The sequence below is a fragment of the Thamnophis sirtalis genome, unplaced genomic scaffold, assembly GCF_051295495.1.
Source record: "Thamnophis sirtalis isolate CommonGarterSnake01/CBP01778 unplaced genomic scaffold, rThaSir2_p1.2 scaffold_17, whole genome shotgun sequence".
Lineage (NCBI taxonomy): Eukaryota > Metazoa > Chordata > Lepidosauria > Squamata > Natricidae > Thamnophis > Thamnophis sirtalis.
Window position 1 is genome coordinate 794516 of NW_028261397.1, and position 23629 is coordinate 818144.

Genomic DNA, 23629 nt, shown 5'->3' on the forward strand with positions numbered 1-23629 from the left:
AGTGAATCACTGCAGTGGATAAGTTAGTAAGCCAGTTGTTAAGTGGATCTGGATTCCCCGTTGGCTTTGCTGGCCAGAAGGTCACAAAAAGGGGATCACGTGATCCCGGGGCGTTGGCGACCGTCGTAAATGTGAGTCAGTTGCCAAGCGTCTGAATTTTGATCGCATGATTCAAACGTCGTAACTCATAAGTCACTTTTTTTTCAAACCGTCACTAAGGGAACTCTTGTTAGTGAAGAACTACCTGTACTTTAACTTGGGGCTGGGGGTGGTGGGGTTGGACTGGATGACCTCAGAAGCCCCTTTCAACTGTACAATTCCGCAGCAAAGACTGGAAAGGAAAGGATTGCGGGTGATCCTCCACTCAACGACCGTCATTGAACCGGGAATTACAGTCCTAAATTGTGGTTGTAAGCCGAGGCATTTTTTTTTTTTTTGCACAACTGTTTTTTTTTTTAAATTATTTTTATTTTTTATTACACAAGCAACAATGGGAAAGGGAGAGGATGGAAAAAAGAAAAGAAAAGAAAAGGAAAAAGGGGGGGGGGAGGGAAAACCCATCTTCACATATAATATGTCGTTTAATCACAGGTGCATCCCTACTAAGTTTATACATCCCGTATCTCTCTATTGTATATTTAATAAGCACCACAATAAGCTAGGGTTTAAAAAACAAAAAACAACAAAATAAAACAAGGGAGAGAGAGAAGAAAAAAAAAGGAAAAAAGGGGTAGGGGGAGGAGGGGGAGGCCAAAAAAGGCAAAAAAAAAGTCCAAAAAGGAATGGAAATGAAACAATACCAAAAGAGGAAGAAATCATTCGAAAAATAATGGACTGTGCCGAAATGAGTAAATTGACATTTGAAATTAGAGAGCAAGAGGATGAACAATTTTATAAGATATGGGACTTGTTTTATCAATGGCTAAGGGAAAAAAAACAAAATCTTGGAAATGAAAAATGATACACTTATGTCTTAATTGGAGAAAGTAAGCCGAGGCATTTTTGATCGCAGATTCAAAGTTATGACAGTGGACAGTGAGAAAAGTTAAGTCGCAGCTGCCATTACCCGAAATACTGAAGGTCCCCACATTACAGAAAAAAACATTGAGACTCTGGGAAAAGGGCAGAGAAGAGCGACTGAGATGATTTCAGGGTTTGACTTGGGCCAGTCCAGAGGAAAGAAGAATTACGGTGGACGTAACAGCAGAATCCCCCTATTTGAGGGGCTGCCCCAAAGAGGAGGGGCTCAAGCTATTCGGTCTTGACAATAAAGGAGGATATCTGTAGCTGAGGGTTGAACTGGGGGCTCCTTGGGGCCCTCTGAGCTTGGAGGTTTTCTTGCAGACGTTTCATTACCACACTAGGTAACACCATCAGAAGGGCGGAGGAGGAAGAGGTTGGGGCTCTTCGATGCTCTCTGAGCTTGGTTGTTGCAGATATTTCATTACCCTACTAGGTAACATCATCAGTGCTAGAAGGGAGGAGGAAGAGGAGGAGGAGGGAGGTGGAGGAGGAGGAGAAATAGGAGGAGGAAGAGGAGGAGGAAGAAGAGGAGGAGGAGGAAGAAGAGGAGGAGGAAGAGGAGGAGGAGGAAGATGAGAAAGAGGAGGTGGAGGAAGAAGAAGAGGAGGAGAAGGAAGAAGAGAAGGAGGAGGAGGAAGAAGAGGAGGAGAAAGAGGAAGAGAAGTAGGAAGAGGAGGAGAAGGATGGAGGAGGAGGAAGAAGAAGAGAAGGAGGAGGAAGAAGAAGAGGAGGAAGAGGGGGAGGAGAAAGAGAAGGAGGAGGAAGAAGAGGAAGAAGAAGAAGAGGAGGAGAAGGAAGAAGAGAAGGAGGAGGAGGAAGAGGAGGAGGAGAAAGATGATTGTTGAATCCTTGGTGCTCTCTGAGTTTGATGGGTTTCTTGCACATGTTTCATTACCACACTAGGTAACACCATCAGTGCTAGAAAGGAGGAGGAGGAGGAGAAGCAGGAGGAGGAAGACAAAGAGGAAGGGGCTCTTCGATTCTCTCTGAGCTTAGTTGTTGCAGACATTTCATTACCCTACTAGGTAACATCATCAATGCTAGAATGGAGGAGGAGAAAGATGATTGTGAGATCCTTGGTGCTCTCTGAGCCTGGTGGTTTTCTTGCAGACGTTTCACTGCCAAACTAAGTAACATCATCAGTGCTGTGAGGGAGGTCTCTGCAAACCCTGTGAACATACTAACTATAGCACTGATCATGTTACCTACTTTGGGTAATGAACCGTCTGCAAGAAAGCCACCCAGCTCAGAGAGCATCGAGGACCCCACAGTCTTTTTCTTCCTCCTCCTCCTCCTCCTCCTCCTCCTCCTCCTCCTCCTCCTCCTCCTCCTCCTCCTCCTCCTCCTCCTCCTCCTCCTCCTCCTCCTCCTCCTCCTCCTCCTCCCAAACCCCACTCCCTTCCTTCTAGCACTGATGATGTTACGTAGTTGGGTAATGAACCGTCTGCAAGAAAGCCACCCGGCTCAGAGGGCCTCCGTGAATCCTCCTTGCGGGGATTCAGTTCAGATCCGGTTCCCCCCTGCAGGCTTGGGAGATTTGCAGGCCTGTTGGGGGAGATTTCAGGAAGCCAATTGGCCAAATGCCTCCTGGCCCTTCTGATCCGCCGTTTAGCTCCATCTCTGCTGGGTGGCCTGGTGGTTAATTGGATCCACAGCTGGCGTGGGGGACCTTAATTAAGGAGTCCTTCCTGGTCATTTGGTTGGTAACGGAGATCTTCTGCCGGTTTCAATGCCGGCTTTCCTTCCAAATTTTATTCCTGGCTTGGACGAAGCAGTGGAGAAGAGGACCCCAAATGAGGCAGAAGAATAATAATATCTCAGGGCAGAGAAATACAATTCAGAATCACATTGGTCTGGAACAGGGAGGGGTCCAAACCTGGGAACTTTTAAGACTTATGGACTTCAACTCCCAGAATTCCCCAGCCAGCAGAATTCTGGGAGTTGAAGTCCATAAGTCTTTAAAGTTCCCAGGTTTGGACACCCCTGGATTAGAAAAACAGGCTGAAAGTCACAGAGTGAAATTCCAACATGGAATCGGCCCCACCTGGCTTTGTAACCATACCTGTGGCCCAGGTGTGCCAGCGGCCTTCCAGTTAAGAGCCGAGGTGGCGCAGTGGTTAGGGTGCAGCACTGCAGGCCACTTCAGCTGACTGTTATCTGCAGTTCGGCTGTTCAAATCTCACCGGCTCAAAGGTTGACTCAGCCTTCCATCCTTCCGAGGTGGGTGAAATGAGGACCCAGACTGTGGGGGTGATATGCTGACTCTCTTTAAACCACTTAGAGAGGGCTGAAAGCCCTATGAAGCGCTATATAAGTCTAACTGCTATTGCTCTTCCTTCCTTCCTTCCTTCCTTCCTTCCTTCCTTCCTTCCTTCCTTCCTTCCTTCCTTCCTTCTCTCCTCCCTCCCTTCTTTCCTCCTTCCCTCAGCCTTCCGTCCTTCCGAGTGGGTGAAATGAGGATCCGGATTGTTGTTGGGGGCGATATGCTGACTCTGTAAACCGCTTAGAGAGGGCTGAAAGCCCTATGAAGCGGTATATAAGTCTAACTGCTATTGCTCTTCCTTCCTTCCTTCCTTCCTTCCTTCCTTCCTTCCTTCCTTCCTTCCTTCCTTCTCTCCTCCCTCCCTTCTTTCCTCCTTCCCTCAGCCTTCCGTCCTTCCGAGTGGGTGAAATGAGGATCCGGATTGTTGTTGGGGGCGATATGCTGACTCTGTAAACCGCTTAGAGAGGGCTGAAAGCCCTATGAAGCGGTATATAAGTCTAACTGCTATTATCAGCCAGGCCCTTCTTCAAAAGGCAGATGCAGCTTTAGGGGGCTTGAACAAAAGTTTCCAAATCACCAAAAAAAAATAATAATAATAATAATAATAATAATAATAATAATAATAATAATAATAATAATAATAGTCCTGCTTTATTCTGACTTGGTCAGCGGCCATCTTGAGTTCAGGTATTCCTCGACTTATAACCATCCATTTAGCGATGGTTCGAAGTTACAAAGGAATTGAAAAAAAGTGACTGATGACCATTTTCACACAGAGGACAGATTTCCCCCCCTGGTCACATGATCACACTTCAGATACTTGGCAACTGGCATGTACTTACAACAGTTGAAGATTCCCAGGGTCACATGACCCTCTCTGGCGAACTTCCCACAAGCAAAAAATTCAGTGGGGGAGCCAGATTCAATTAACGACCGTGTGACTAACTTAACAACTGCAGGGATTCACTTAACACCAGCGGAAAGAATAGTTGTAAAATGGGGCAAAACTGACAACACATTTCCCACTGATCAACACGTGGTAAGTCGAGGAATGCCTCTATGGTGTCCAATTAATGATTATTATTGGCCAGGAGGGCAGAGAGGTGGGGAGGATGGGGCTTAGAGGTGGAGCTTTCACCTCATAATCAAGAGGCTGTGAGTTCAATCCTAGGTAGAGGCAGCTATTTCTCTCTCTCGGCACACGGAGATTATATCTGCCGAACAAAACTCCTCATTGGCAACAGGAAAGGCATCTGGCCAGGAAACTGGCTCCATTCGGTTGCCCAGACTCCACCCCAATGCAAGGGATTATGGGGTCATTCAAAGGAGAAAATGATGATTGGCAGGGAGGGCTGGGAAAAGGAGGAGGATGGGAGCCAGAAGAGAAAGGGGGGAAGGAAAGCAGGGTCCCATCAAAAGGTAGGGAAATCTTGGCTGTGGAGATTCTTAACCATCCAAGTTTGACGGTGGTCCCAAAGATCCTTTTTATTCCCCCCCCCAAAAAAGACAACCGGACTTTCTTGGGTTTTTTACCCCCCCTCTTCCTTGGAAACGTTTTGTTTCTCATCAAGAAGATCCCTCCGTTCCAATTTCAATCCGGTCAGAACGGAAGAGGCTTCTCGGATGAGAAGCGAAATGTTTTCAAGGGAAAAATAGCAACAAGAAGAAAGTCCAGTTGCCTTTTTGGAGGAAAAAATGCATCTTTGGGTGAGGAAAACCTTCCTTAAAGTGGGAGGGAAGCAGACCCCCCCCCTCATGTGGCTGGACTTCCCTTTTCTGGCAGGGTCCGAGGGGGAGGGGCTGCAAACAACCCCCCCCTCTTTTTACCTTAATTTGGATCCCAGCCTGGAGGAAGCAGCTGGCTTTGTCATTTTAATTTCTCCTGGGAGTCGGGATCCATCTGCGGCCAACCAAGGGGGGGAGCTCAGCTGGGCTGCATCCGAGACGCTCAGGCTCCGGTTTAAGCTATCAGCCTGCACCCCACATCTGGGAGGGCGACCCCCTGCAACAGAGGGCCCATGCGGGCTTCCCTCGCCCACCCTGACCGCCACGGGCATCATCTCAGCCTCCAGTAAGCCTCCACGGGGGAAGCACCCATTCCAAAGGAACTCATCGACACCCCCTCCCCATTACAGGTCCGGCACAGTCTAGACGAGGGTCTCCTGCTTGAGCAGGCGGGATGGACTAGAGGACCTCCAAGGTCCCTCCCGACTCTGTTGTTCAGTCATGCCCCTGCTTTCATCAGAGATGGGGCCAGGCCTTGAATCCCCTTCCAACTGCCAGAGCCCAGGACGCTCCCTGAGTCTACGGGGGTCTCCAACTTAGGACTTCAATTCCCAGAATTCCCCAGCCAGTCCTTGCATACTACCTGTAGTCTATATCTGAGGTTCTGAGTTCTAATCCTGGCAGCATTTCGCACCGAAAGCTCCCCAGCCAAAGCAAGGAGGCCCAGGGTGGGAGCTTGCGGTGTTTGGCACCGGGCATTTCCCCCCCCCTCCTTGGCAGTGGGACCCCCGTTGCCTTGACCTGCGGAGGAATTTGGGAAGTATTTGCAACCCCAATCAGGTGCCCAGAATCCTCTGGACTCGCAGTGTTTCTCAACCTTGGCAACTTGAAGATGTCCGGACTTCAACTCCCAGAATTCCCCAGCAGTGGTTAGGACAGTGTTTCTCAACCTTGTCAACTTGAAGATGTCTGGACTTCAACTCCCAGAATTCCCCAGCAGTGGTTAGGACAGTGTTTCTCAACCTTGTCAACTTGAAGATGTCTGGACTTCAACTCCCAGAATTCCCCAGCCAGCATTCGCTGGCTGGGGAATTCTGGGAGTTTAAGTCCAGACATCTTCAAGTTGACAAGGTTGAGAAACGCTGCTCTGGAGGGAAAGAATCAGAATCAGAGGAGAGCTGGGAGGGACCTTGGAGGTCTTCTAGTCCAGCCCCCTACTCAAGCAGGGGACCGTAGAACCACTGATGGCTAACCTTTTTCCTATTGCTTGCCAAAAGCGGGGGCAGCACAGGGGGGGGGTCATGTGTGGGCTTGCCCACAGCCATAATGCTATGCGTGCGACCCCCTGAGTCCATGCCCGTGTGAGCCCCCGCCCTCCCCCTTGCTTTTCGCTCGCGATGGGCCTGTTTTTCGCCCTCCCCAGGTTCCTGAGCCCGGGGAGGGCGAAAACAGCCTCCCCCTCCCCACTCCACCCCGAGACCCTCTGGAGGCTTCCCTGACTGGTTTGCCCCTTTGGAGCAGCCCTTCAAATATGGAAATGCTCCCATCGTCTCTTCCCTAATTCTCCTTTTCTTTAGACTGGCTGAAAACACGAATCCTGCAATTCTGTTCTTCGTATGTTTTGGTCTCCTTCGGTCATCTTGGTGGCTCTTCTCTGAACTTTTTTCCAAAGTCTCCACATCCTTTTTTTTGTAATGTGGTGACCAAAATTGGTCGCAGGATCCCAGGTGTGGCCTTGCTAAGGCTTTATAAAGCGGCACTAATACTTCACCCCGTTTTGATTCTATGCTTCTGTTTATGCAACCCAGGATTGCGTTAGCTTTTTTGGCTGGTGCTGCACGCGGCTGGCTCATGTTTGAGGGATCGTCCACAAGGACTCCAAGACCCATCTCCCACTGACGGTCTTTGAGACAGGTCCCACCTCACCTGGACTTGCCCCTAGTGAGCTCCTTAGTTCCCCAAGGAGGAAACTTAGTCTAATTGTGGTGAGGCTGGCAAAGGGTGGGCATAAACCCAACCAATGCCAGTGAGCGCCAATGCCAGTGAGCGCCAGAGGCGAGTGGCATCGGTGGCTTCCCAAGAGCAGAGCCAAAGTCAGATAAGCCGGGCGAGAAGGAAGCTGCGCGAAGGATCTTGTGCCCTTCGGGTGCCACCTCCTTGGCTGGGTCGCTCCTACGCCCCACGGGGGGCAAGGCAGGTGACGACCTTGAGGCCAATCTCCTGTCCAAGCAGGCCTCGAGAAACAAGATTTAATTTAAACCAGTTGGAGAGAAGCTTCCGCTGAAGAGAGACCCCCCCCTCCAACCTCCCCTCCTTCCTCAGCTGGGTTGGGGGACCTTCAGTATCCCTGTGGCTGAGAATGGCTGTGCTCCCCCTCCCCAGGATGTCCCCTTGCCCAGACAGAAACAGAATCTGACCAAGGAGACCCCTGTGTTGGGCAAGAGTTTCCTTGCCGCTGTTCCCCCCCCCCCAGGAGGAATCCAGTCCCCTGCTATTTGGGGAGTGGGGGACTGGACTCAAGGAGACCCCTCCCTAGACCAGAGCTGATGCCTCCGTTGAAGAGGAAGGGCCCCTGTCTCTAGGAGGTCATCCACGAATGTCCCACAGCTCTGCTCTACATCCCACTTCGGTCCAAAACCCCTTAAGTTCATTTAATTTAAAAAAAAATGGGGTTGGGGGTAGATTTTAAGCATGTAAAAAGAGCAAAACCACAAACCCTTTTGGTCCTCAACTTAAGACTGTAATGGGGCCCAAACTTCCTGTTGCTAAGCGAGACAGTGGTTAAATTTCACCCCATTTTACGTCCTTTTCTTGCCACAGTTGTATCCCTGCCGGTGTTAAGTGAGTCACAAGTCGCAAAAGTGGATCACGTGACCCCGGGACACCCCAAACCATCATGAGCACAGTTGCCAAGACTCGGGGGGTGGGTGGGCTGCAACGGGGTGGGGGGAAACCGTCAAAAGCCACTATTTTCAGCGCCACTGTAACTTCAAATGGCCAATAATGGTTGTAAGTCGAGGACCCCCCCAAATTGTTCTCTAAAGTGGAATTTTTTTGATTCTTGGGACACTTTAAACCTTGCGGACTTCAATTCCCAGAATTCCCCAGCCAGCATTTGCAAGAGAGACCCCTGCCCTTCCCGCTGCCCCGGGGAGGGGTCATTTGCTGGCTGGGGAATTCTGGGAGATGTAGTCCAGTTCTCTTGAAGTTGCAACCCCCCCTCGCTGTAAAACAGGTCTTTGTTTATATTTCTCCCAAGTTAGATTTTTCAAGGACTCCCAACACAGCCGGGCAGAGGTTGCTTGCTTTTGCAAAGGGGGGGGATGGGCACAGGAGTGGGGGGGATACGGGGGGGGGGGAAGGGTCAAACTCCCAGCCCTGCAGCCTTTGGCCCAGGAAAGTCCAGACTCCGTAAAACAAATGGGCAGAAAACTGGAATATCATAATGACCTTCCCCCCCCCCCCCTCACACGAACCCACCCTCCTAAACCCTCCTTGCTCTGGTTTGGAGATTTGGAAAAGGTGCCCCCCCCCAAAAAAAGCAGGATTGGGTTGGATGAATTCATCAGAATTTGGTTGAAGCTTTTGAGCCTCTCCGGCCCTGCTGTGGTCAGTTGTGTGGTTTTACTCTGCTGTTTTTAAACCCAGACGAAGCTTTGGGGGAGTCCAGTGCAGAATTTCTTCCGTCTTGGCCACAAAAGAGGGGGGGTGGGCCTTCCACTCCCAGAATCCCCGTCCAGGACATTGAAGCCCACCCCTCTTCCAGCTGGCAAGATGGGGAAAACCTTGGTTCCAAAGTCTCATTTACAAATCGAGACACATAAACACACACACACACACAATTCAGGGCCTGTTAAGGCTTCCCTTGAGTGCCCTGTTTCCCTGGGGAGGGGGTGCCATTCTCCCCCCCCCCCCCAGGGATCTGGGCAGCATTCCCATCCTCCACAGCCTCGCAGCAGCCACCTTGATTAAAAAGAAGGATCGAGCCCCCCCCCTCACCCCGTCCTTGACCTTCTTCGGAGACCGTTGCTGCCCCCTCCCCATAACGACCCCTCCCGGGGGCAGCGGGAAGGGCAGGGGTCTCTCTTGCTCCAGCTCCCGCCCCTCCTTTTGGGAGGCCAGGCTTGGGTTTCCTGGCGCCCGGAGGCCTTTCACAGGTAGGCTGCCACTTCAGGGAGATGCTCCACCAGACTCCTGACCCCCCCCCCCACTGCAGAGGGGCGGGCAGGGTCTCCCGACACCCGCTCTCCGGCCTTTCTCCCAGGAGCCCGATTGGCAAATTCCCAGGTAGACTGCCACCGCGCGGAGAGGTTCCACGCCAGCCTGGAGTGCAGCGGGGCGGGTGGGAGTCTCCTGGCTTCCGATTGCCAGCCCTCCCCTTGGGAGTGTGGCTTCGCAGGTAGACTGCCGCCGCAGGGAGAGGCTCCACGCGGGGCATCCCCAAGCAGCCTGGGCAGAAGGAGCGGCGCCCGCGGGCGCCTTGGCAGCTGGCAGGCAGACAGGCGGCGTGGGCCTGGGCGGGGGGAAGCAGGGGGCGGGGCGTGGGCGGGGCCTGCCCCCTTCCCCCTCCTCCCCCCCCCCCCCCAGCAGCCCGAGCCGCGGCTCACACAATAGCGGCGGGCGCGGAGCTCGGAGGCGCTGGGCACAGGAGGGCGGACGGGCGGGGCCTCGGCCGTCCAGGGCTGCGAGCGAGCGGGCATCGTGGCCGGAGGAGCCATGCCGGGCTTCGACTACAAGTTCCTGGAGAAGCCGAAGCGGCGGCTGCTGTGCCCGCTGTGTGCCAAGGCCATGCGGGAGCCCGTGCGCGTCTCCACCTGCGGGCACCGCTTCTGCGACACTTGCCTCCAGGAGTTCCTCAGGTGGGTGAGCCAGCCGGGACCCCCAGACCCCCCACTCACCCCTCTCCCACGCACGCCGAGACCCTGGGCTCCCCTGGGCATGTGCAGAGCGCTGCCCCGGCGGAGACCCCTTGCCCGGGCTGGCCCCGGTGCTGGGAAGCTGGGCAGTCGATGCCCCCGTCGCCCCTCTGCCCTGACCCCGGGTTGGGGAGCAGCGCCCCCTCCCCCCGTTTACCCGGAGCCCACGACCGCCTGCTGGGGTCCCATCACGGGCAACCCCTCCGCACGCAAGGCGCCCCCTCCCCTTCCGTGGCGCCCTGCACTGTTTGGTGCCCGCTGGCCGGGCACCGGCTCCGCCACCCCCCCCGAAGGCTCTCCCGTGTTTGCAGCGGAAACTTCGGACGCCTCCCGGGCACCGCAGGGCTGGAGTGGACCCCCCCCCGGGAGGAATTCGCCCCCTGCCCAGCAACTGCATGCCCGCCCTCTCTCTTCGGAAGGTGCTGTGGGGGGCATGAGAGCGGTTGGTGCCCGGAGAGCCGGAGGAGGCGGGAAGCGGAATTTAACCCCGAAAGTGGCTGTTTGGCAGGCAGGGCAGGCGGGGGCTGTCCCGGCCTGCCCAGAAACTCCCTCCCCCTTTCGCTGGTTTCGGCCAAAGGCAGCCGGGACCGACCTTGGCTTGGGCGCTTCGGGGACGGGAGACCACCAGGAAACGCGCAGGCTGTGTGGCTGGGTTAAGAAGTCCGGAAAAGCCCCAGAGCGGGGGGAAAAAACGGTCGGAGGTATTGTGAGGGTTTCCTCCCAGGGATCCTTCGGGGTTTTTAAGAGAATAACGGGGTTGGAGGGAACCCTGGAGGTCTTCTAGTCCAACACTTTATCGGGAGTGTCCCAACTTTGGAACTTTAAGACTCGTGGACTACAACTCCCAGAATTCCCCAGCCAGCTCTGCTGGCTGGGGAATTCTGGGAGTTGTAGTCCACGAGTCTTAAAGTTCCCAAGTTTGAACACTTTACCTTCTATCATTCCAGACAAGTGATTGTCCGATTCTGGCACAAATCTTCGGACGCTGAGTCAGCCAGCAAGACCACCGGCTCTCCGGATAGCCGGAGAAAACGATGGTTAGGACGGCTGCACGGATGCAAACTCTCGCAAGGGTCTGGGGTCCCCATGGAGACAGTGTCCCTGCCTATCTCGGAGGTGTTTGGGTGGAGGTGGGGTACCTCTGTCTGCGCCCCCCCCCCACTTTTCCAGCTCAGGAGCCCTGTGTGATTGGGAGACAGCAAATTCTCCCAGAGGGATTCCTGCCCTCCGAAGATTGTTTTGCTCTAAACTTAACACAATAAGCCTTGCAGGACACAATCCAGTCCTTTAGTTGTTGTTGTGTGTACGTGTGCATGCAGGAGATTCCCTTGCAGGAATCTGGACTCTCTGGACATGCCCAGGTAGCTTTGTTCCTGCCTGGGGTGGGGGGCAACGGAGGAGACCCTTCCCAGCTCTGAGCCATTGGGGTTTAAGGCCGGTTGCAAGGGGAGGGGGCTTCCCTTGGGCTCAAATCTCTCCTGGCCCCTCTCATTTGAAAACGTTGCATTTCTGGGTTTGGGGTGGGGGGAGCAGGGAGGGGTGCTGTTTTCCTGGCTTGGAGGGAGGGTCTCTCCATTGTGGGCGGGATGAGGAGGGTCTCCGGGCAGCCCCTGCTGGCCTCAAGCCTCCTTGCGCGAGACAAAAGACCACCCCGGAAAGAGTGAGGAGGGGGAAGCTTCTTACAATGGCTGTTTGCAAACCTCAGAGATCAGGGGTGTTTCTAGGCTGGGGGGAGCAGCTATGAGCCCCCCCCCTTCGATGGGGGTGGCTGAGCGCAAGGGGGCCGGCTGGCCCTGCCCATCTGGAAGAAGCAGAGCCTTTGACTACAGGAATGTGCCTGGAGGGATTTAGGGGAGGGGGTGGCTCTCCAGCCCCAGCTAAGGCTTCAAGCTTCCCTCCCTACATCTCTGCATATCTGTTTTCTTTGGGGTGGGAAGTTGCTTGCAGGGGGGGGGGCTGTGGGATGGAGCCCTCTTCCCCCCTCTCCGCCCAGCCTAGACCCCGAAGTGAGGGAGGGGTGGGATTCCTTTTTCTCTAGCCACCCCCCCCCCCCACCGCCAGTGCTGCTGTTGCTGCTGGCTCAGCACATTCTCTGCCCAGGCGCGGAGGGGATTAATTGCTCGCTGCCCCCTCTGCTCTTTAACCCTCCCGCTTCCCGCTGCCTGGAAAGGGGACCCCCCCCCCACAGAAAGTCCCTGGGGTGGGGGGGTATCCGAATTTCCCAGTCAGGGAGCCCCCAGTCTCCACGTCCTCAACTTACAACCTCTGTTGAGCCGGAAATGTCTGTTGCTAAGTGAGTTTTGCCATTTTATGAACCTCTCTCTCGCCGTGAATCACTGCAGTTGTTTAGTTAGTAAGTTGTTAAGTGAATCTGGCTCCCCCCGTTGACCTGGCTGGTCGGGAGGTCGCGAAGGGACAGTCGCCGTCATAAATGTGAGTCGGCCGCCAAGAATCCGAATTTCGATCGCGTGACCTGGGAGGGGAGGATGCAGCCGTGGGGGCACCTGTGGAAAACAGCCACGGGGCACTTTTTTCCAGTTCCACTGGAACTCTGGACGGTCGCTAAACGAGCACAGCTTTGACTGCTGGGGGAGCGGGGGGGGGCTGAGGGGGGTCGGGGGTCTTGTACCCTGAAGGTGAGAAGTGAGTCGGCTGGCAACCCCTGGGCTCCTCACTCATCCAAGTTGGCAGATGGGACGGAGCCAGGGGGGGCAACTGACTGGCATCTGCTGAACAGGTGGGCTTCCTGCCTGCTGCCTCCCCCTGGCCAGGTGCCAACCCCCTCCCCCCGCAGCTCTTTCCTGGCAGGTCCCAACCGGTCCTGCTACCCGCCCACCTTGGCGCCTCCCTGGTGCCCCCCCCCCTGACTTCCTGGCAGGTGGCATCAGTGTCCCTCTTCCTGGGCCGTTTTGTCCCCAGCCCTGCCCCTCTGCCCATCTCCCTTGGCCAGGGGATCCCCTGCCGGGCAGAGGGCTCTAGAGTGGGGGTGCAGGAAGGGACCTGGGGGATTTGGGGGGTTGCTAGGAGCCACAAATTGGCAGAGGGAGGGAGGGAGTTTGAGTCACTGGTAGCACCTAGTGCTAGAACGACCTTTGTCCAGCGCCTGCTGTGCTTGACTTCCTGTGAAAGGCAGTTGTTTGACAGTGGGGGGAGGGGCGTCTGGGGCAGCAGGTGGGGGAGGGGAGTTCTGCAGAAGGGCCGGCCAGCCCAGAGCCTCAGGAGAGAGTGCATATTTCCTTCCTTCCCTCCTTTTCTTTCTTCTTCCTTCCTTCCTTCCTTCCTTCCTTCCTTCCTTCCTTCCTCTTTCTTTCTTTCTTCCTTCCTTCCTTCCTTCCTTCCTTCCTTCCTTCCTCTTTCTTTCTTTCTTTCTTTCTTTCTTTCTTTCTTCTTTCTATCTTTCTTTCTTCTTTCTTTCTTTCTTTCTTTCTTTCTTTCTTTCTTTCTTTCTTTCTTTCTTTCTTTCTTTCTTTCGTCTTTCTATCTTTCTATCTGTCTACTTCTATCTCTGTCTCTGTCTGTCTGTCAGTCTCTCTCTTTCTCTCTCTTGACGTTTATTTGCAGCCCATCTGACATCCATTGTCTCTGGGTGGCTCAGAGGATAAAAATATTAAAACCATCAATTATAAAATAACGCAGCAGGTAAAACCATTAACACCACAAGGCAAAGGAGGGAGCCAGACCCTTGTGTGTGTGTGTTGTGTGTGTGTAGAAACTGTCTTGACCTCTGGAAGGCAAAGGGTCTCCTTAGCAGGAAGGAAGGAAGGAAGGAAGGAAGGAAGGAAGGAAGAAAGGAAGGAAGGAGGAAAGGAAGGAAGGAGGGAAGGAAGGAAGGAAGGAAGGAGGAAAGGAAGGAAGGAGGGAAGGAGGAAAGGAAGGAAGGAAGGAATAAATGCGGAGGGGGGGGATAGGAAATGGGGATTCCCCTCTGTCTAGCTCACAGACAGCCCCATAACCCCCCCCCCAGCTTCTCAATCTATTTGGCCCCTCCCCACTTCCCTCCCCCTCCCAGCTCCTCCCCCAGTTTGCTTGCTGGACTGGCTGCCTGGAGTTACACCCAGGGGTTGCACATAAACGCTCCTATGGAGGGAACCCTGGTTAGCTGCGTTCGGAGTTAGCCGGCTGTGCAATTTGGGGTGGAATTTCCACCTCTTCCTCCACCTGGAATCCCACGTCCAGCTTTGGTCACCACCTTACAAAAAAAGACGTGGAGACTTTGGGAGAAAGTGCAGAGAAGAGCCACCGAGATGATCAAAGGAGACTAAAACGGAGGAAGAATGGAGGAATTGCAGGATTCGGGTTTTGGGCCAGTCTGGATAAAAGGAAGAATTAGGGGGTGGACATGATAGCACCTTCCAATATTTGAGGGGCTGCCACAAAGAGGAGGATCAACTTATTCTCCAAAGCCCCCCAAGGCAGCAGAAGAAACAATGGATGGAAACTAACCAAGGAGAGAAGCAATCTGGAACTAAGGAGGAATTTCCTGACAGGGAGAACAATCAACCAGTGGAACTACTCACCACCAGAAGTTGTGGGTGCTCCATCCCTGGAGGCTTTCAAGAAGAAACTGGACAGCCATTTCTCTGGAAGGGAACAGGCTCCCTGCTTGAGCAGAGGGCTGGACTAGAGGACCTCCAAGGTCCCTTCCAGCTCTCTTCTGATTGATTGGTTTGGGAAATTCAGGCTGGGGGGAGGGTCTGCTTTGGGGATTAGGCTCTTGACCGGGGGAGGGGGGGGGGCTTGGCCAGAAGAGGGGAAGAGTTCTGTGATTGACAGCCGCCCCTCCTGGGCACAGGGAGCACACATGGAAAAGCGGTGGGAGTCATGGGGACCCCCCACCTGGATATCCCATGGGCTCAGGTTTTGCTGGGTGGGCAGAGGTCCTGGGGGAGGGGGAGACACCCCCCCCGGCCAGCTGGGACCTTGGTTCTAGCACAGGAAGTCCGTGACTTACGACCATCATTGACCCCAACATTATTGTTGCTAAGTGAGACACTTGTAAAGTGAACTTTGTCCTGTTTTACAACCTTTCTTGCCGCAGTTGTTAAGTGAATCACTGCAGTCGTTAAGTTAGCAACATGGTTGTTAAGCGAATCCGCCTTCCTCGTGGACTCTGCCAGTCAGAAGAGGGGGGATCTTGTTGCTAACTTAACGACTGCAGTGATTCACTTAACAACTGCTGCAACCGTCATAAGTACGTGCCGGTTGCCAAGAGTCCACATTTTGTGATTGTGGGAGGCTGAAACGGTCGTAAGCCCCTTTTTTCTCAGTGCCGTGTAGCTTTGAATGGTCGCTATTCGAACCGTCGTAAGTCAAGGACGTGCCTGTCTCTCTCTCTCTCTTCCTGGCAAAGGCAGCAGGTGAGAGCAGGGAGGTTGGCACATTGACCACCTTGAGGTGGGCATAGAAAGTCCTGGGCTTCCTTGGGCATAGGATCTGTTTGAGTTTATTAGGACTTGTATGCCCAGTGCCCAGGCCTGGTTTGGTGTGTTTATTCCGTGCCACGCAGGATAAACCCCCATCCGTGGCACTGTGGTCGAGCCGTCACCTGGTGAGGAAGAGCCAAGGAAGCCCGGGGGGCAGAGGGCAGCCATAGATTCATTGATCGGCTAAGCGAAAGCAGCCAGCAGCGGGCGAGGTCTCCCTCTGGGCAAAGGGCACCGGAGAGAAAGGCTTTCCTGCCCAGCGAAGGTGGCACCATGGCAAAAGCCACAGAAATGTGGAATTCCCCACACCTGTAAAAGCCACAGGTGTGGGGAAAGAAAAACATTCTAGTCCTCAATGTTGTAATCCCTGCCCCCAGCAGGGCTGGCATTCAGAGCTTCCAGGCCGGGGCACTTGAACAAAAGAGCCAGCTGTTGGCGGCTTTGTCCCCTGGCACGGAGGTTGGCGGGGTGTGGGCATCCCGGTGGCTGTGAGGAGGCTTTCCCTGCCCACCGGCTGCCCCTTCAGTCTCGGCTTTCCTCCTGCAGTGAAGGTGTCTTCAAGTGCCCCGAGGACCAGCTGCCCCTCGACTACGCCAAGGTGAGCCCCCTCTTGGTGCCTTCTGACCCACTTCCTCCCCACTGCTGCCCATCGTCCTGTTCTGTCCCCCCCCCCCCGTCTCCCCCAGGGCTGGTTAATCCGGCGCCCTGCCTGGCATCTGCTGGCGAAGCTGCCCAGGCAGGGATGAATGGAAGGCCCTGTTTGCAGATGGCAGGGATAATGGGAGGGGGCTGCTGGGTGGGCTGGGAGGGGAGGGGGCTGCTCCCAGAACCCCCCCAGGCCCCTCTGAGCTCCAGGGAAGGTTGGGTCTGGATGGGCTTTGGGGTCCAAAGGGAGGGAGGGGGGGGAGGAAGTGAAGAGGGAGGGAGAGGACAAGAGAAGAAGGAAGGAGGGAGGGAAAGAGAGGAAATGGGGAGGAAGAGGAAGAGAAAAGGAAGAGAAAAAGGGAGGGAGGGGGGAGGAAGTGAAAGGAGAGGGAGAGGACAAGAGAAGAGGGAGGGAAAGAGAGGAAATGGAGAGGGAAGAGGAAGAGAAAAGGAAGAGAAAAAGGGAGGGAGGGGGGAGGAAGTGAAAGGGGAGGGAGAGGACAAGAGAAGAGGGAGGGAAAGAGAGGAAAATGGAGAGGAAGAGGAAGAGAAAAGGAAGAGAAAAGGGAGGGAGGGGGGAGGAAGTGAAAGGAGAGGAGAGGACAAGAGAAGAAGGAGGGAGGGAGGGAGGGAAAGAGAGGAAATGGGGAGGAAGAGGAAGAGAAAAGGAAGAGAAAAAGGGAGGGAGGGGAGGGCGGAGGGGAGGGGAAGGCTGAGACCCCTCTCTCCCTCCAGATCTACCCAGACCCCGACCTGGAGGCCCAGGTGTTGGGCCTGGCCATGCGCTGCATCCACAGTGAGGAGGGCTGTCGCTGGAGTGGGACCATCCGCCATTTGCAGGTCAGCGGCAGCTGCCCCTCCCCCTCCTGGGGCCAGGGGAAGGGGGGGAGGGTCCTCGGCAGCCCCCCCAACTCCAACTGACCCCCTCCTCCACCCCCTCCACCCCCATCCAGGCCCACCTGGGGACCTGCAGCTTCAACGTGGTGCCCTGCCCCAACCGCTGTGGGTCCAAGCTGAGCCGGCGCGACCTGCCCCCCACCTGCAGCACGACTGTCCCCAGAGGCAACTCCAGTGCGAATTCTGCCGGGCCGACTTCACGGGGGAAGCCTTCGAGGTGAGGGGGGGGCGGTTGAGGAGGGTGGGAGGGGGGACCTTGCGGGGGGGGGCTGAAATAAAGGACGTGAGCGCCTTCCCCCCCGGCTCCCGTGGCTTGGCGCCTTCGGGATACCGCTAGATCGGTGAGCAGCGCTCTGTGTGTCCGGGGGGCTTATTTTGGGGGGCGGGCTTATATTTTTGCCCACGCAAAAAATGTGGCAAGGCTCTAGTTTCAGGACAGGTCGTATTTTTGGGAAAAGACGGTAGAATAAAATAGAATAAAAGAAAATAATAATGTAACTTAATAATAAAATAAAATAATAATAAAATAAAATAAAAAATATAAAATAATAAAAGAAAAGAAATAAAATAATAGAGTAAAATTAAAAGAATAAAAAGCATGAAAAGGAATTTAGCCCTCACCTGCCTGAAGGAGTTTCCCCACCTCCCACTTTCTTGCTCCGCCTGGGCATTTCCTGGTGGCCTCCCATCCTCCTGCATGTCCTCCAGAGTCCCCGCCTTGGAAGATCCCAGAAGCAAACGCCCCCCCTTCCTCGCCATTCCCTTTCTCTGATTCCTTCTGCCCCCCCCTTTTCAGAACCACCAGGGGGTCTGCCCCCAGGAGAGCGTCTACTGTGAAAACAAGTGTGGGGCGCGCATGATGCGCCGGCTGCTCTCCCCACACATGCTGGCCGAGTGTCCGAAGCGCACCCAGCCTTGCAGCTACTGTGCCAAGGAGTTCCTCTACGACACCATCCAGGTGGGTCACTTGGGGGGGGGGCTGACTTTACGGGGAGGGGCTGGGAGCAAGCTTGGAAGGAAGGCCCCCTGCTTGGTCGTCCCCCGTCCCCCTGGTGGGCTGTGGGAACTGATCCAGACTGCCGAGCCCTTCGTGGCCCAAGTGACCCCTCCCCTTGGGGTGGGGGGCACACCTGTGGTGGTCTTTGCTGGATTTGAGGGGGGGGGCTCGAGGACTGAGAGGGCTAAGGGTCCCCAAGGATGAGGGTGGGAGTGGGGAGTCTTCTGTGGCAGCTCCACCTGACCTTGGAGACTTCATGGGGTTGTAGAGTAGAGCTTCACTGCAGAAGGGCAGTCTACCTCTAAACCCTAGAGGAAAGGCAGAGCCCGAAGTTTTTTCGTATGACCACAGAATTGTTGCAACGGTCAGAAGTGTGAAAAAATCGGTCGTAAGTCACTTTCGATGCCGTTGTAACGTCAAACGGTCGCTAAATGAATGTTGCAAGCCGAGGACTTCCTGTAATCCCCATGGTGCCTTTTCCCACCCCCTCTCTCTCCAGAACCACGAGTACCAGTGTCCCCGCTACCCCGTGCCCTGTCCGAATCAGTGCGGAGCGCCCAATATCGCCCGGGAGGACTTGAGTGGGCACGTGAAGGAGAATTGCTCCACCGCCTTGGCCCTCTGCCCCTTCAGGGAGGCCGGCTGCAAACACCGGGTAAGCCACGACCCTCCCGGCCTTCCCCGGAGATAGGCAAAGACCCCTGGCCTCTTCCTTGGCTTCCGGCCCATCCGGCAGCCATGAATCCCAGCCCAGGAACCGTTCTGGGGTCAAATTTCCTGGACTTCTGTCTTGGCTTTGGACTCCTTTGGGAAGAACCCCCTGGCAGTTGCGCCGGCTGAAAATACCGGTTGTGGTGCCCTCGTCTCTGGAGCAGTGGGCAGGCGGGTTCTGTGGCCACAGCTGGCAAGCCACCACATGGTGGGGAGGGCCCGTCTGGCTCCGGGCAGAGACCCTGCCAAGCTAAAGCTCGGGGGGGGGGGGCAGCGGAGTGTGGGACCTCTGCAGGGGGAGCCTGGCACTGTGTCCCTGGGACCCTGGCCGCCTCTAACCGCCTTCTCTCCCCTCCGCCCTCCCCCAGTGCCCCAAAGTGTCCCTGGGCCGCCACCTGGACGAGAACACCAAGCTGCACCTGGGCCTGATGGGGGCGCTGGTGGCCCGGCAGCGCCAGGAGCTGGCCGAGCTGCGCCGCGAGGTGGAGGAGCTGGCGGTGGGCAGCGACGGGGTGCTGATCTGGAAGATCTCCGACTACGGCCGGAAGCTGCAGGAGGCCCGCCTGCGGAGCAACTACGAGTCCTTCAGCCCCCCCTTCTACACGCACCGCTACGGCTACCGGCTGCAGGTCTCGGTCTTCCTGAACGGCAACGGGAGCGGGGAGGGCAGCCACCTCTCGGTCTACATCCGGGTCCTGCCCGGCCAGTACGACAACCTGCTGGAGTGGCCCTTCGCCTACCGGGTGACCTTCTCGCTGCTGGACCAGAGCGACCCCTCCCTCTCCAAGCCCCAGCACATCACCGAGACCTTCCTGCCGGACCCCGGCTGGAAGAACTTCCAGAAGCCCGGCACGGGCCGCACCTCCCTGGACGAGAGCCTGTTGGGCTTCGGATACCCCAAGTTCATCTCCCACGAGGACATCAAGAAGCGAAACTACGTCCGGGACAACGCCGTCTTCCTCAAGGCCTCGGTGGAGATCCCGCCCAAGATCCTCTCCTGAGGGGGCTGCAGAGCAAAGGAGCCGGGGGGGGAGGCGGGGTGGATGCCCCCCCCTCTGCCGGGTTTCCCCGCTTTGGAAGAGCAGCTCTGCTTCTGAGGATGCTCCCCCCCCCTCCGATCTGCCTTTCTGCTTCGGATCGTCCCCCCGCCCCCCCTTCGGTTGAAATGGTGCTAATTGCTGCACCATTATTGGTGCAATTGTTGGGGCTGGCTTGGGGACGGGGGGGGGGTTGCGTTCTTCCCAGGAGCAGCTGGGCTGCCTCTGCGACCCCCCCCCCCATTTTCTCCCCAAGCGCCCTTTGGGGTCCCTGCAAACACCTGCCCTGGGGAACTTCAGGGAGCCTGCTGGGGGCCTTCCAGATGGGGGGTGTCCCTCTGCACACTGCCCCCCCTTTCCGTGGAACAGCTGTATGGGGGGGTGAAGGCCGGAACCCCCGACTCTTCCTTCAGTGTCCACGCTTGGACGGCTGTCTTGGACCTATTCAGAGACGGGGGGGAGGGGGGCTACCCAGCACTCAAGAGCCATATTATTGCCGGTGGGCCTTTTTGCCCGGGGGGGGGAGGGAGAGGGGGGGGGCTGCCCACCAGGGGTGTAGCTGCAAACACTACTCCTCCCTCCCTTTTTCAGAGTTACATTTTTCTGTCTTTTTAATAAACCGTTCCTTGTATTTATTAATTGATGGGCGGATGGTCTCCCTTCTCAGCTCTGGCCCAAAAGGCCCCTGCGGGAAAGAGGAGGGGGGGTGGGGTCAGCCAGCCCCCTCCTCCCACAACACAGGCCCCTCCTCCTCCTCCTCCTCCTGGGAATTTGGAGGAAGTGAAACAGAACCCCCCCCTCCTCTTTTTGGTCAACTCTAAGCTATCCGGTCAACTTTTCCCAGAAGTGGAGGCCGGGGGGGGGAGGCTTTGGGGCCCCCAGGGTTCCCTGATGCTTCTGCCCAGGGGCTTTGGGAAGAGGGAGGCACTGGGGGGGGTCCTTGGTGCTCTCTGAGCTTGCTGGTTTTCTTATAGGGCATTTCATTACCGAACTAGATAATACCATCAGTGTTAGAAGGAAGGAAGAGGGGAGGAAGGGGCTTTGGGAAGAGGGAGGCACTGGGGGGGGGGTCCTTGGTGCTCTCTGAACTTCCTGGTTTTCTTGTAGGGCATTTCATTACCGAACTAGATAATACCATCAGTGTTAGAAGGAAGGAAGAGGGGAGGAAGGGGCTTTGGGAAGAGGGAGGCACTGGGGGGGGGTCCTTGGTGCTCTGAGCTTGGGGGTTTTCTTGGAGACGTTTCATGACCCAACTAGGGAGCGTCATCAGTGCTGGAAGGAAGAAGGGTGGGAGGAGGATATGAGGAGGGGGACTGTGGGGGTCCTTGGTGCTCTCTGAGCTCAGGGGTTTTCTGGAAGACATTTCGTGACCCAGCTACGTAACAGCATTGATGCTACTTCCTTGTCCGTGAATCTCATCTGCTGGTGACACCCTGGGGGAGGCTCCTCTTGCAGTTGTGGGGCTCCCCACGTTCTAGACCCCCCCCATTCCAGGGGCTTTCGTTTGTCCCTCCCTCTCCCCCCCCCAGCATTCTCCCATCTCCCATGGAAAGTGAAAGGCTGCAGCTATCGCTGACATGCACACACACACCCGCACACCCACAAACACATAAACACACACGTACAGTATATAGGGGCCTCTCATGCGCACAGTGGCCACATGGATTAATAGTGTATCAAGGCAGCTATCTCTTTAATGGTTTTTACACTCTGACGATGTTAGCAGTGGCTAAATGAGCCATTTATTTAAAAGTTGGCTATATACAGTGTATGTGTATGTATATGTGTATATGTATATGTGTGTATGTGTATATGTATATGTATATGTGTATATATGGAAGTGTGTATATGGAAGTATGTGGAAGTGTGACCTTCCTCCCATATTTGGGCATACCAGGGGTTGTGACTTTAAATATATACCTTTCACCCTGGCTTGGCTGATAAGGAGTCGAGCCCTGTAGCTCCGTGGTTAACACATCTGCCTGAGAGGCAATAGAGCACAGGTTCGAATCCCAGTAAGGGTAAGGCTAGCTGATGAGAGCTAAATAGCTTGAAATAGATCTATACTAGTCTCCCTTTATTTATTTATCAGCATAAATATAACATATATGTATATACATACATACATACACACACACACATATTTATTTATTTATTTATAGAAAGACGGCAGCTCCAGCCACACTTTAAGCCCAAAACATCAGCCTGAGGATGGCGAGTGAGACCTCGCCGAAACGTTGCCAAGACAATCTCAATCTTACACGGGAAAAGACCCGAATACAGCAAGACCAGCACACCTACACCCGTGAAAACACAAACACACACCCCCCCCTTTTAATGACCGGTTGCCTCCTCTGGGTTCCTGCTCCCTCTGGGGTGGGCAGGAGGGAGGGACCCAGCCCAGGGCAGCCCCTTTTCCAAAATGACACTGGAGCCCCTTGGAGGCTCCGCCTAGACCACCACCCCAGTTGTGACCTGGAGCTCCTCCCACACAACACTTGTGCTAATGGGGGGGGGCTTCCCATCCCCCTCCCCCCCTCTCCAGCCTGGGTTTGCAGAATTGTGATGCCATGGGATGGTGGGGGGGCTAATTTCAGCTGGAGACCCCTCCCCAGCCTCCTTGCAGCCCTTCTCTACAAAGGAAAGCTGGGGGGGGAGCCCCCCAATTGCACCCAGGGGCCGCAGGAGAACTGTGATCTTTGCAAACCACCTAAAACCCGCTTCTTATTTTTGTTCCTGTTTGACCAGCTCTTGAGGAGGAGATTCTGCCATCCACACAAACAGGTTTGGCTGGTTTTTGTGGCAAGTGGCTGGATCCTTGCCCCCCACCCCCACCCTGGGGGGTCACTCGGGGCTCCCGCCTTGCTAGGGTGGTGGAGACAGTGGCGTGGGGGGGGGGCTGCCGTGACTCCCAGGAGGGGAGGGTCTCTTCCAGGTGCAAACATTTGTGGGGAAGGGACCTCTCCAGGGTGGCTTGAACTGGCAAAGGACCCATTAATCCCCTTTTCTGTTTTCTCAGCCGGTTGCCTGGGCCAACGGCTGACTCCACACCTGATCCGCCAGGTTAGTCACGGGCCGCCTTAAAGAAATAATTGCCCGTCTTCAATAACGGAAATAATACATGTGGGTGATGGAATCGGCACCTGGGGAGTCCAATCACACCCCTGTGCATCTGGGGGGGGGGTGTTCTCTGCACACACACACACCCCGTCCACGAGGCGAGTCAGCCAGGCCGACGCCTCTCCTGAGTCAGTCCAGGTAGCAGGAAAATGTCATTTCCCCCCCCCTTCCCAGAACGGAGTCAGCTGCCTTGCAAGAGTCTTCCCTGGGGCACATTCAGGATTCCTCTCCCATTGCACCAGATTTTCCTTTTGCTGGCTTTGAAAAATAGGACTGGCCTTTTTTATTTTGCAAAAAGTTTTATTTATTTTTTAATCTCTTACATATATTTACAGGGATACATTCCCATAGTTATTATTCTTATTAGGTCTATCGTTTTTACACATTTATTTTTTCCATATAAAGATTTAAAATACACATTCGAGATTGCTTTGCTTACCATCCCCTTCACCTATATTATGTCATCACCACCCTATATTTCCTTCCTTTTCTCCCTCCTCTGCTTCCTTCCTTCCTTCCTCTCCTTTCCCTTTCCCTCTTCCCTTTCTTCTCTCCTGCTCCTCTCTTCCTATCCTTCCTCTCCTTCCCTCTTTCTTCTTTCCCTCTCCTCTCTTCTCTCTCTCTCTTCCTTTCCTCTTCTGTTGTTGTGGTTATCTTTTTTCCTCTCTCATCTGTTGTATTTTCAGGATGGTATTCCCACAAGCCCAGATAACTTTTTTTAAATTGAAGAGTTTTAATAAATTTTACAATTATTTCCCCTTCCCTCCCCCTACCCCAACCCTCCCCCCAACTTCCCAGAGCAAAATACAGGCTATAAACATTTAGCAATCATACACTAACATAGGCTAACTATAGCATCCTACCTCCCTCTT

General features: G+C 54.9%; 1 protein-coding gene across 1 annotated transcript; it reads left to right on the top strand.

The window, feature by feature from the left end:
* Positions 1-9633: 9633 nt before the first annotated feature.
* Positions 9634-19695, top strand: TRAF4 (TNF receptor associated factor 4). The gene is given in 8 exon segments (XM_087702830.1): positions 9634-9870; positions 15897-15948; positions 16731-16835; positions 16949-17027; positions 17030-17109; positions 17689-17850; positions 18389-18544; positions 18969-19695. Coding segments are annotated over 8 exon segments (1410 nt in total). The 5' UTR covers positions 9634-9727; the 3' UTR covers positions 19602-19695.
* Positions 19696-23629: the final 3934 nt, after the last annotated feature.